The 13763-nt window shown below is 38.4% G+C and overlaps 1 protein-coding gene across 1 annotated transcript; it reads left to right on the top strand.

Moving 5' to 3' along the window:
• The first annotated feature begins 1426 nt into the window (after nucleotides 1-1426).
• Nucleotides 1427-10158, top strand: LOC102788716 (sodium/glucose cotransporter 1-like). Its single transcript, XM_087844467.1, has 15 exons — nucleotides 1427-1599; nucleotides 2391-2462; nucleotides 2741-2845; nucleotides 3003-3062; nucleotides 3206-3310; nucleotides 3400-3505; nucleotides 3953-4033; nucleotides 4134-4342; nucleotides 6628-6763; nucleotides 6904-7011; nucleotides 7101-7251; nucleotides 7335-7503; nucleotides 8222-8437; nucleotides 9682-9787; nucleotides 9884-10158. Exons 1-15 carry the CDS (start codon nucleotides 1453-1455, stop codon nucleotides 10093-10095), a joined length of 1983 nt encoding a protein of 660 aa, XP_087700593.1. The 5' UTR covers nucleotides 1427-1452; the 3' UTR covers nucleotides 10096-10158.
• Nucleotides 10159-13763: the final 3605 nt, after the last annotated feature.

Here is a 13763-nt window from a genome sequence, read left to right as displayed (position 1 = left end):
ATAAAAACCTTGTATGAGTAACTACAATAATAACTTTATTATGCTGATGCCATAAAAAAGGTCGCTGAGTTTGGTGAATCATACGATCATGGAATGCAGGGTGTTGCTTTTTGGGAACCACACCTACACCACACCTGTGTCTTCACAACCAAATAATTACTACAAGCTAAGAGCAAGCTGGGAGCATTACACGTGAGAACAGAGCCTTGAACACTATCATGTAGTTTGTTTATCAGGTGTCAAGCAAAGTAACTGGAAACAAAGCATAAGGAAAGAAACTTTAACACAACCTGTTCTTCACCTGTCAGAGCTCAGTGACATCTGGCTCATAAAGCTGTTACTGTAGGGACACCTAGTGGCAGCTGATAGTACTTGCATCTTTAGTCACCTCATAATATTGTTTGCTTGTGCTGCATCTATTTATTCCTGCTCTGTCCACTCTGATACTGTAATATTGTGAATTTCCCAACTGCTAGAATAACAAAGACTGTCTTATCCAAATGATATTAACATGCAAAGTTTCACAACATCAACTGTATCCACCCATTGACTTTAACATACATACATAAAAATCATACATATCACCCTCTGATGTGTTTCCTTTGTTGTTTTGGTGTTGCTGTTTGGTTTGGCTGAACATCACAGGTAACATTTTTAATTCTGACATTGGTTCTCATGTATTTTTCAGTCTGTTACAGACCTCCTCAAACAGCAGTGAGACTAATAAATAACCTAGAAAGGGGAAATAAAACATATTTTATCAATATTATTTCCTGTGCGTATTAGTTGTCATAGACTTGCAGTAAGTGAGAAAAAAATATTTCCTTGTTTCCTTGACATGAGTGAGACAAGTTTTCAGTGGCAGTGTTTGACGGCTATTCTTGTTTTACTTATCAACAAAGCTGTCACAATCAGTTTATCAGTGACACAGCAAATGGTTATAGTTTAACAGAGCTGTCATGTACACACTTGCAGCAACCTAAACTGGATTATACTTTATTAAATTTGAGCTATAACCCACTGCGATACAAATACTACCTGTTAGGTTTTTGTATCTCAAGTATCTTCACTTGAGGTATTTCCTTGTAGGTTTATAATTAATAATATTATTTGCTAAACAGTTACATATTTTAACACATTCATTTTTAAACCAACATTTGTGAAACCGTAAGATTTACATGCCAATCTGTTCATGCATCCACTTCCAACTAGTATGTGTTTTAATGATTTAGATGATTAAATCATGATCAATGATTAAATCCACTCTTTATTACCCTCCTTTACATCTATGCCTCCTTCTTTGACACACTATCTCTCCAACACACACACAGAGACACACACACACACACACACACACACACACCAAAGGTTATAAAGGTAATCGCTTTGTGTAAATGCTTCAGACAAACAGGGGCAGCTCGAGCAACACTGCCGTTGTCCATCACAGCCAAAATGTCACAAGATTATTCGTATTATGGATTTTCCTACATAAAGAGAAATGCAGAAAACAACACAGGCAACACGGTGGCCCTTAAAAATGCGGCAGATATCTCCGTTATTGTGGTCTACTTTCTGGTTGTCCTGGGGGTCGGAGTAGTGGTAAGTTTTACAATCCTTCACCTGATCATTCGTTAAATCCCCTGTCTCTGCAGCTCCCTAACATTTTTATAGCTTTAAGTTGTTTTGAGTTATTAAATTTTCTGTTAATAGTAATAATGAATTACATTGCCAAAGAAAAAAATAGCATTTCTTTTTATGTTAATTTGAGAGGCAACTTACTAAATAACAAAGGTGTCATTCTTTACTAATAATCATTTTGCACAATTGACACAATCATTTTTCTCAGCAACCTGGTACACAATAGCTTTCCACAGAAGATCGCAGACACATATTTCGCATTTCATAATGTTTATCTATCTTTTACTGTGATATCTTTAAGTTGTGTGAAATCACCCACAATTTTAAACATAAGAATTATACCATATGAACAAAATTAATGAGCCACGTAGCCATCACACCTACAGGAGCTGGCAGGCCATGGAAATACATCCTATGAAGCGCCCAGTTTACTCTGATGTTAGTGCCACAGGAGGGACATTCATCAGGACTCAAACTGTAACCCAAGCTCTGTAACTTTACATGGTCTGTTATTTTGTTGCTGAGTTGTTGGTAAATGTAATACCTAGGAGGGAAGACACTTAAGGGACTAGTTGCAACAGTGGTATTCAAGTGGTGCTTGATTTCATACACCTGTGGCAATGGAACTGAAAACTTAAGCGGTGTGGCCTGATACTTTTGTCCATATATTGTATGTGATGCTTATAAACAGATTATCAGAGTGTTGCTATTTTGTACAGATTTAATCATTTTCAAAAATTGTTCTATTACAGGCTATGATCCGCACCAACCGATCCACTGTAGGTGGCTTCTTCCTTGCAGGGAGGAGTATGGTTTGGTGGCCGGTGAGTATCTTTCCTTGGAAGGCTCCTTTACTTTCTAATCCATCTGAAGTAATAAATTCTTATTGCTTAGTTCTAATAGATGGAATGTAATGTGATTAAGGGTGTCATAATAGAAGATTTTTATGAATTGTCATATTTTTATTAGAGCAATCAAGTGTGTAAAACCATTTAGTACTTATTTAGTATGCTGAGTATATGACCTTTCAAAAAAAAACCATGATGGATTCTGATTGAATTTTAAAAGGAGCTACTGACAGATTTAACTGTGCTCTCCACAGATCGGAGCATCGCTGTTTGCCAGCAATATTGGCAGTGGCCACTTTGTAGGAATCGCTGGTACTGGCGCAGCTGCAGGAATAGCCATTGGTGGATTTGAATGGAATGTGAGTAACTGTTCTTGAGTCAGTTATATCACTTCTCATGTAGTTCTTGTCCCTGATACTCTATCAGTTATCTTTGTCAGGTCAACTGAGCTACGGCCTGAAGAGGATGAAATGATAAAGGATATCTGATTATTTCTTCTATGTTTGTGTTTTTCAGGCTCTTGTTGTGGTTGTCATTCTGGGATGGCTCTTTGTGCCCATCTACATTAAAGCTGGGGTAAACAGAATACTACTGCTACACACTGGCCTGAAAGCTCCCTATATGTATTAATTCCTCTATCCAAATGGGCATTCATAATCACTGTGTTTATCTACAGTGTGAGTAATGAGTAAAATCTCATCTCTTGTCGATGTATTTAGATCGTCACCATGCCTGAGTACTTGAAGAAGAGGTTCGGAGGACAGCGCATTCGCATTTATCTCTCTGTTCTCTCCCTCTTCTTGTATGTCTTCACCAAAATCTCAGTGAGTCCCTCCAAGAGATGCAGAACACACTGTTCCATTTGTGGATGATCTTGAATAAAATCCTGCATTTTTTACCCTTCCCCATATAGGCAGACATGTTCTCGGGTGCAATTTTCATCCAGCAGGCGCTTGGGTTGAACATCTACGTCGCTGTTATTGCACTTCTAGCGATTACGGCACTGTACACTGTCACAGGTTTGTACACGGCAGAAATACACTTCCTTTTCTATGGAACTTATAGATTGACATTTTCCTCAGAAAACTACCCAAGAAGTGTTATCTACAAAAATTATATTATGACCGGGGTAAAGTCTTCCCAAGCCCATATGTGGTGATGTAGACACACGCCACATACACACAATCTCTTTCTTTCCTCATTGCTGGTTTATCTTTGCTGAGTTGCTGTGGTTAATTGCCCATGGACTATGATAAGCCTGAATTGGCCTTCTGTTGCTGTTTTGTAACAACACATCCACAATTACAAGTCTTACAGAATGAGTAGTTACATAATGATATGATGAGTTGATTTTTGTTCTTTCAAACAAGTGTAGTCTGTTAGTTGTGATAAAATGTCAATTTTAGGTGAAAATGTTTACAGATTTATAACATTGACATAACATCAATAATCCTATTTTATCTCAGGTGGACTGGCAGCAGTGATCTACACAGACACTTTACAGACCATCATCATGGTTATTGGATCATTCATTCTCATGGGCTTTGGTAATATGACACTTATCATATATCACATATCTGTTTGAAAGGTTGTTTTTTTTTGTTTGTTTTTTTTTAAAAAGTCTAATTTCCATATGATTTTCCTTAGCTTTCCATGAGGTGGGAGGCTATGTAAACTTTGAGAAACTCTACATGCAAGCTATCCCCTCAGTCACGGGTAACATCAGTGCAAACTGCTATGAGCCCCGGCCAGACTCCTTCCATATCTTCAGAAATGCAGTTACAGGAGACCTCCCATGGCCTGGTCTCGTGTTTGGACTCACCATTCAGGCTACCTGGTACTGGTGTACTGATCAGGTGAGCAAAGAAATGAGCACTGGGCAGCTCAACTGCAGTTTTTAGCAACCAGTCTGTAGTGAAAAACTGAGACACGTTCAACTGATTGCCTCGGTGTGTTCACATATTCATACTAGACTCAATTTCTATGCGGAGAGATAATTTGGAAGAAATTCATGTTCAAGGTGTTGAAAATGCAGATGGAGTCTTGGATCAAGCTGGGCACGTCAATAGTTTTTAGCAATCATTCACAACAAATGGGTGGTCATAAACACTGACTCAGCCAACTGATTTACTCACATGCATGTTCATGCACATTCATGCCCGTTCATACAGGTTTTAAAAAAAAAACAATATTCAAAAAACAGTCTGCAGTGAGAGGATAACTATGCTTTTAGTTTAGACGCTGGATCTCAGCGAGAGCCTGACACCAATTCATGTGACATAGAGCACACACGAACAAAACATTATGGTATATCTATTTTCCATTACAGAAGAAGATGATTTGCTTCTTTGGTTTACTCAGCAAACATTTTGAGTTCAACCACAAAGACTGAAAGTGGTTTGAAATCCATGACAACCACTTACCCACCCAGTCTATCATTCAGCCAAGTCCCCCTTATGCTCAGAATCAATTGGCCAGGCTGTTGATTTAAGCTTGATTTACAGTACTGTATTACTACAGCCTGACGTTCAGCTTTCTAGAAATGTTCATACACGTTGCGCAAATGCAGACATCAACAACTATGATAGGTCTGCATGGTAGTAATATGCCATGTAAATAGGGTATATCAATTAGCATAAGGATAATACATCTGCTAAACCAAATAGAGTGCAATTGTATCTAGTTTGCTCACAATCCTAACACGAACAACATATGTTGTGTTTTTAATTTTCATAGCTCTGACAATTCGTGTTTCAAGTTCAAATAAAAGCCATGATCGTTCCAAATTTAGTTGTTTTTTTTTCCCACACCAGCTCATAAGTGCAAATGTAAAAATATAGTGTCAGCCACTTGTATAGGCTTTGCGGTCAATTAATGCAGGGCTATGAACAGGTGTACACACAGAAGAGACTGGCAACGTGGCAACCAGACATTGTAACAAGTCAATGAAATTCAGTATTCTCAAGCAACAATGAGTAAACTAACTATTGGCAACGCAAGCAGGTCAGCTGAAGGCTTATCAGGGGGCTTTTAGGACAAGCTGATAATAATACCACCTAGAAGTAATAAGCATCACTAACATCACTCTGAGACCATATTTTTCTGATTTTGGAGATGTTGCACAAATGCAAGAACCACTACACTGCAGTACCTGCAGCGGACCCAAGTTAACTGTCTGTTGGGATCTCTGGATCTGTTTCCTGGTGTTTTGGACTTTTTGAATCAATACTGTATTTTTTTTTGAGAAAAGGGTTCTTAATTTATGTCTGGATTTAGTGATTATACTACTGTTGTTTTATACATAAGAGTGTTAGCCAGACAACAGGATCCTGGAATATATGCAAGCAAACTGCTTCCAAACAGGAAGCAACATGCATCAATAGAGAGCCAATGACTTCAAGAGAAAAAGAACAATACACTGGTGACCCAAAGTGGTTGGATCTTAAATTAAACTTTTAGCATCTTTAAGGTGAGCACTCCAACAGCTTCAGTATTTATAAAGCTGATAAGTTAAATTTCAAAAGGTAAAGAACATCACAGTGCACTCTGTAACATCCCTGGCAATACAAATTAAACAAGTAAATAGCAATGCATAATAAATGCTGGAGAAATTGGTTTATGTTTTGTGTGTCTGAAAGGTGTATCCTGTGTGGATACAGATAAATTAAACAAGCCCATAAAAACCCATGTTTTCATGATAGTTGATGATATCGAAATTATAAGCTTTTATTTAACACCATGCGCACAAAGCCTGCTCCAATGTGACTGGACAAGTCTAGAAAGCAGATAAAAGCTTCTAGTACCCAAAGTATTTTCCATGACCACATATTCTACATATTATTTTCTAAAAATGAGTCTTGTTGAAGCTTATGCTCTTGAACGTTCATAGATGTTCCTCTACATGTATAAACTATACTTTATAATTTGGAAACATATCATATGATTTGTGAAATCTTAGTTTGAATGTAAAAGACATTACTATTCTACAAGTATATTTTGCATCGAATCTCAATGAACTAGAAATAACAACTATCACCACGTTTAAAAGTACAGTAAATGTGCGTAAAATTGTGATACCTGAGTAAATGTATTTAGTTGCTTATGACCACTGAACTGTACTCCAATTGTTTCCTAATTGTAGGTGATTGTGCAGCGCTGCCTCTCTGCCAAGAGTCTCTCTCACGTTAAAGCAGGTTGTATCCTATGTGGTTACCTGAAGCTGCTGCCCATGTTCCTCATGGTTTTCCCCGGGATGATTAGCAGGATCCTGTACACAGGTGAGTGTGGTTACATGTGTGTTACATGTAATTTATGTAGCAAGCTTATTGGTTAATTACACAAATTAATTACAAATTAATTACACAAAATTATTCAGTGCTGACCTCACGCACTGTGGATTTTCTTGCCTTTAATCTAGATGTGATAGCATGTGTGGATCCAGCTGAATGTGAAAAATACTGTGGGACCGCGGTGGGCTGCAGCAACATCGCTTATCCGAAACTGGTCGTCGAACTCATGCCTGATGGTTGGTGACCTTTGTCTTAGGAGCTGTTAATAATAACTCCAGGCTTCTTTGCTTATCTTTCCTTTTCTTGATCTGTTACTCTATTTCAGGCTTGCGAGGTCTTATGCTGTCTGTGATGCTGGCCTCTTTGATGAGCTCCCTTACCTCTATCTTCAACAGTGCCAGTACTCTCTTCACCATGGACATCTACACTAAGATCCGTCGCTCTGCTAGTGAGAAGGAACTTATGATTGCTGGCAGGTAAAACACATTTTCGTCGCTGTGTCTGATATAATCATCGTCTAAATTGTTGAATACTGATTGGATTTGTTTAAAATGTCTAGAGTTTTTATCTTGGTCCTGATTGGTGTGAGCATAGCATGGATTCCTGTGGTGCAAGCAGCCCAAAGTGGTCAGCTCTTCGACTACATCCAGTCCATCACCAGCTTCCTAACTCCACCTGTCGCAGCTGTCTTCTTGCTTGCCATCTTCTGCAAACGTGTCAATGAGACTGTGAGTTGCCTCCTTTAATTCAATGTTCTTTTTTTTTTCTTTTTTAAATCAGATTTTCAGTGTGGTTTTGTGCACTGACATTATTTTTCTCTACCTCTCTATACCTCTGAGATTTATTGAAAAATAACATTTGTTTCCATTCTTGCTGTGGGTTAAATGAGATGATTGGTACAAATCTCATGTCTGTACAGGAAATAAGCTGGAGCCAAGAGCTGGTTAGCTTATGTTAGCTTAGTATATGGACTGGAAATAAAGGAAAGCCTTTAGAGTGCTTTTTGTCAGAGCCGCTCTACACACAAGCCAGTTATCCTTGTGTATCATTTCTGAAATTTCCTGCTTAAAAACCTGAAAGTCAGAAAGCTTGTGAGGCCAAACTTTGATGCTCATTCACAACTAAATTACTGAGTTCTGAGGTCATCCAATTGTCACTTCTGGTGTGTGCAGACCTTAAGAATACCAGCATTTTGGGGAGAATCAGTTTTAGGTCAGTAATTTTCTGCCTGGTTCTATTTTAGTCCAAAAGTGTTGCAAGTGTTAGTAGGAGCATGTCATGGTGATAGCTTCCTAATTTTTGTGCAGCAAAGAGTGGTGTTAACGTGATCAAATGTACAGCAAGAAGGATCTATCCAAAATCATTCCCTTAAATACAATATTGTGGTAATATCACTCACTTTACTTGATTTAGACTGACCTTTGTTCTTTTTCTTTCTTTCTCCAGGGGGCCTTTTTTGGACTGGTAATTGGACTGGTTATTGGCTTGACGAGGATGATTGCTGAGTTTGTTTATGGGACAGGTAGCTGTGCTTCCCCCAGTAACTGTCCCACTATCATATGTGGCGTTCACTACCTTTACTTTGGGATCCTCCTGTTTGTCATCTCCTGCGTCATCATTCTGGCAGTGTCTCTCATGACCAAACCTATCGATGACAAACATGTAAGTGATAAATTATTATTATTATTATTATGTAAATTAGGGGAGAGCATTTACTCCAACATAACTATCAAGTTTTTGATGATTGTTGCCAAAGCTCACCTGCCCACAGCACTTTAGGCAGCAATAGATCAGCCAATAAGCAGTCACTTGGTTTGCAGTGACACATTTTGGTTTGCTTCGAGTTTACTATTATTATAGTGAGAATAAATCTGTGAGAATAAAAATTAAGCCGTCATATTCTTACACATACACACGTCATTGCTACTAAAAACACCAGTAAAAACAGTAACTATTCTTAATGGGCTGTAACAAACACCAAGAAGCTTGTATAAGAGCAAGAAGGCTAATTGTCTAATTCTAGGCACTTACATGTTACAACAAATGTTTTACAGAACATTTATGTTCTGTAAATCTTTTGTGTCAGTGCGTTTACTCACTCAAAACGATTACAGAACTTTGCATTAACCCCTTAAAGGGAGCAGCTGAAAGAAGAAGACACACTCTTAAATTGAGAACCCCAATGATCAGATGAGTGAGGACTTGGCAATGATGTGGAGGAAGAACTCCCTTTTTAATAGGACAGCAGAACCAAGATCAGGGAGTGGCAGTCAGCAGCTCAGGGGTAAGAGGAAAGAAAAGGCATGAAAGAAGAATGTACAACCAGGATAAAGTACAAACTACAAGAAAGAGCAGACAAAGGTTAATGCCGTACAACGGCAACATAAGAACAACTGAGGAGTAAAAAGAGGAGTGCAGCTAATAACCACAGGCAACTAGCTATTTAAACGGCAGCATCTACACATGAGAAACTGCTTAAGTCCTTACTGGTGGCCTTCACATCTCCTCAAGCTGCCACGCCTAACTGCAGAGGACAAAGTATTGTTGTTGACATCATTTAGGCATTACAAAAAAATTGTATGTTTGGCTGATGGTAAGAAGATATGTGCAAATTCCCATTTTGTATCTTATTATATTAATATTTATTGACTATATTATTACTTCAATGCAAACAAACTAAACATGTGATCTATGCAGCATCTTTGATGTTTCTACAGCGCAAAAACGTACTGCAGTCTGAATAGTAATTTCGTAATAACAAAGTGAGTCATCACCAGTCTCTACAACCACATAGCCATCTAGTCAAGTCTTTGCATGAACCAACATTTAGTAAGCTATTAAGAAGAAACCCCAAAATAAAATGACAAATAATCTATTTCTGACCACGTGCTTTGTCGTTTGACTAGCTGTACCGACTGTGCTGGAGCCTGAGAAACCGCACGGAGGAGAGGGTTGACCTTGAGATGGATGATTGGGCTGATAACCAAGATTCCAGCAGTGAGGACTCAGACGGTAAGGAGCTCTCGTACCCAGCATACATACAGAGTAAATATGCATTCATGCACAGATACATGCAAACTTTCATTTTTCTTGTTTCTTCTTTTGCAGAGGATGATGAGCCTGGCTTCTGTAAGAAGGCGGTGATGAGCTTCTGTGGCCTGGAAACCAAGAAAGCCCCCAAGCTGACTAAAGAAGAGGAGGAAGAGCTGAAGAAGAAGCTGACAGACACCTCAGAGGTGCCTCTGTGGAGGAACGTGGTCAATGCCAACGCCATCATCCTTCTGTGTGTGTGCGTGTTCTGTCATGGCTATTTTGGCTAAGAGTCAGCTGATTTCAAGTGCTCTCTGACTCTCTAATTTATACAAATATAACACACCACTCACTAGCCCTCAACACTCTAAAACACAATCATGCACTTGTAAACTATATTACAATGTTTAGCCTTTGATGTAAAATATATTTTTATGAAGTACTGTGCTTTTCATTAACTCGTCCTGGTAGATCGCACTGTAATATATGAACACATATTGCACTTACTGTAAAACATGTTAAAGTTGTGTATATTCATATTTGCATGCTACCCATTGTCCCCATGAGTTTTCTTCCTCGTCTTAACAGAAACTTTTAAACAGCTCACGACAGGAGCTGCAGGTTTGCATCCACCTGTAGAGACCACTCTCACGCAGTAAGCGTTGTGTAAATGTGTGGTTTCATTTGCAACACATATTAACCACAACACGATAAAATGAGCTGCAGCACACGCTTGTAATCTATTTAATTAATGATTAATCTGTTCAAAGCCAATCTCCAACTAAAGGAATTGTAAAAACGTCATGAGTGTCTTTTGTACTTTCGAGTTTACACAAGAGTGGGGAGAAGGGGAAGAGAGCATGTCTGTTTTAAAATTCAGGATGCTGTCTTCTGTCAGTGAAGAAGGGAAACAAAATAATATACAATACACCAGCAAGCGATCTGTTATATAAAACCAACAAAGCACAGCATGGGAGACACTTTAAAATTCCTCGAATTACAGTGTGTGCTACCTCATTCCACTTAAGCTCTGTTTCCTGATTATGTGTGCTCAAAGTCCATTAGTGCTGTCACTTCTTAAATCCACACACCTTACTCTGTGTTGTTTTAGGTGTTAATGAATAAAAGCATCTCAGGGATGAAGGGCTGAGAATCACTCAATAGTCATGGCTGACTAACTCTACTGCCCTCTAATGGTTTATTCTTGTTTCTGTTAAACTAAATGTAAATTATTTGTTTTCTGATTGTTGTAAAATTTTTCTACTCTAACTGAGGATGAGTTTCATTTGTATTGCTCGGTAAACAAATGTTAAATTTCAAACAAACATGTAGTACTATTTTTGAATTTACTAGAAGGCCTGTGAGTCATTCCCATTAACTCTATCTTATCAGTAACTCTGTGGTTAATGTGCACTGATTGCAGATCACCAGCATATGAACGGTTGAATCATTTATGATTGCTTGGACCTTCAGGCTTTGTTCCCTTAACGTTTATATCTTTTACCTCCAGCTTACTCTTCACCAGGTGTATATTACTTTATAGCTCCCTACAACTAATCTCTGGCAGATGCAAACGGTAACTAAGCCTAAAAAACCCGAAAACAAACCAACAACCTGAGACAAAATATATGCTTATCTCACTCCCCCTGGGGAGAAGAGTTTTGTTTTGTTTTTTTCATTTTATTGCTAGTGTGCAAACACTGTCTGTAGATCAGCTTCATTGCCTGTCTGTGACGAGGAACTGGAAGTGTCTGACATTATTTCGAAGCTGCAAACAAAAGATTGAGTGTATTGTGATATGCAGCATTGTATGACACTGTGCCTCTGTTTAAGGAAAAGAAGAAAAAGCTTAAATGAAATAAATTATCTTCAGTGTGTTCAGCCTGATGTCCATTTAAAATAAGGGGGAAAGGGCTTGTGATAACAAATGCTTAATAGCACTGTGAGCCCTTGAGGACTGAATGTGCAGCACAAGACTTACACAAGTTGTGCGATTAAGTAACTATGCAGCGACTTTGATGAGACGGGAGCCTAAAGGTCCCTCACAGTGCCACCTTAATGCAATAAAAGGCACTGGTTATGACTCTCTATAAATCAGTACCTAACTGATACTGAGGACGACAAAATGTCTCCCAATAAGCTTCACAAAGCTACTAAATGATTACGTCTGGTTATGGAATCTTTACAGATTTATAACAGGAAGCTATATCTGTGACCAACACTCAAATGATACAGAGTGAAAACGGCACATATTTGTTGTTCTGTAAAGATACCAATCAGCGTTTGACACAGGAGGAAGAACACAGGAGAAGACAAAGGTGGCTTAGACACAGGCGCCATCTAGTGGCAGAAGATTGGGGTTGGGGTTTAACATGACATATGTGATATTACACCTCCAGTTTAATTCTGTAATTGGTGTGGCACTGGCTGTATTCGCACCCAACACTCATTTGACTGTAAACTGACACCAGTGGAAGTGCTTTCTAATGAGTTTGGTGTGTGTGCTGGATGATATCCTACTTTCTAAATAGAACTACAAAATCATCAGGAGAAACAATTTTCATCTTTCATGCTTATATAAAATTATTTCAGTTCTGAGTTACCAAACAAATCAGAGCTATTGTACCAGGAACGACATCATTTCACGCCCACCTCTTCTTATGTATTTGAAAAACAAGTAAATTTAACTGTGAATTTCAATTTTTGTATTTGTGCACCTATGCCTTATAACAATCATCATTTCAGCTCATAAACAAACCAAACATTACTGTAGCATGGGCATGCACTAGTAAATAAAAATAACCGAGGAGCTAATTAATTGATAAGATATAATTACTTAGTAGCTATTAAAATAAATTACCTCGCTCTCTCATTGGTGCTGGTAACAGCGTGTATTGCGCAATATTTTTTGACACGTGTGTAATGGAAAATCAGACATTTCATCAAGCAGCCAGCTTACCTTCAGCTTCAGATATTAATCAGCAGATAGTTTAACTTTAGCCTTGAGCGCTCTCCAGACATCCTGTCTAGCCCTCAGCAGAAAGCCACAGATTTCACATGCACTCTCTCCAGCTCCGTATAAAGCCAGGTGATTCATGGCCTCTAAGGTAAGGTAAGGTACGGGGAGAAGGCCTCCTTTTTTTCCTACAGCATGCTGCCCTCAGGGAGACAATGCTACATAAAAAAAAGTCTGCTGAAAATATCTTCAAGTTAGTCACTGAACTGTTTCGGTTCACATTTTGGTCAGTTTTATGCAGCAGCATTGATTTACTGTAGTCAGCAGTTGAAGACTTATTTTATTCTGCAGTTGTACTGCAGTTTTTAGACTTTTAAAATCCAGCTATTAAATGTGACTGTCTTTGTGAATGGTGTAGTCCTGTAGCAGGCGCCATGAATGTTGGAAATTCTGCATGATTTGAAACATGAATCGTTACCTGAGGCAAATGCTACAAAATATGCTAAGAGGGAGCTAATTGGTATGCAGAGTTGTCATTGTACGTCAAATATATTATGCATTTGATTCCCACATTATGTAAGCAAACCCCTATTGCTTTAATAGAAAATTCACATGCTGTCTTTTCCTACTTTGATCTGAGGATTATCTATTGGTCAGCATGAAAGCTTGAGCAGATAGAAACTTATTATGCAACATCCCTGCTTATGTGGGTCCAGGGCTTAGGATAGTGCATTTAAGTTTTTGAGTGAATTTACAGAAAAATCCGCAGTCTCAGATTTAGCTTTGAAAAAATCAAATTAAAAGTCTTAAAGAAGAATTAATACAAATAACATCTCCCTGCTCCAGTTTGTGTTTATAGAGCCTGTAAACTGACGTGCAGTGACTGATTTGTTTTTCCAGAGTTTCCAGTCAGGTACGCAGTAAATCAGTGGGTCAGGTTGTCTTTTGTTTTCTCATCTCGTGTATCAGCTGTACTCTGTAGATTACAGATCAGTTTATACC

The sequence above is a fragment of the Neolamprologus brichardi genome, chromosome 7 (genome assembly GCF_056152115.1).
Source record: "Neolamprologus brichardi isolate AB-2024 chromosome 7, ASM5615211v1, whole genome shotgun sequence".
Taxonomy (NCBI): Eukaryota; Metazoa; Chordata; class Actinopteri; order Cichliformes; family Cichlidae; genus Neolamprologus; species Neolamprologus brichardi.
Note: the sequence above shows the minus strand (reverse complement) of the source record. Positions and strands in the feature narration are given on the sequence as shown.

Bases quoted from the DNA above. Each gene is read 5' to 3' on its own strand.
- LOC102788716 (XM_087844467.1), top strand. From the start codon at position 1,453: ATGTCACAAGATTATTCGTATTATGGATTTTCCTACATAAAGAGAAAT. The intron at 4,034-4,133 runs GTAATATGACAC...GATTTTCCTTAG, and splicing joins ATTCATTCTCATGGGCTTTG to CTTTCCATGAGGTGGGAGGC. The intron at 7,252-7,334 runs GTAAAACACATT...TAAAATGTCTAG, and splicing joins GAACTTATGATTGCTGGCAG to AGTTTTTATCTTGGTCCTGA.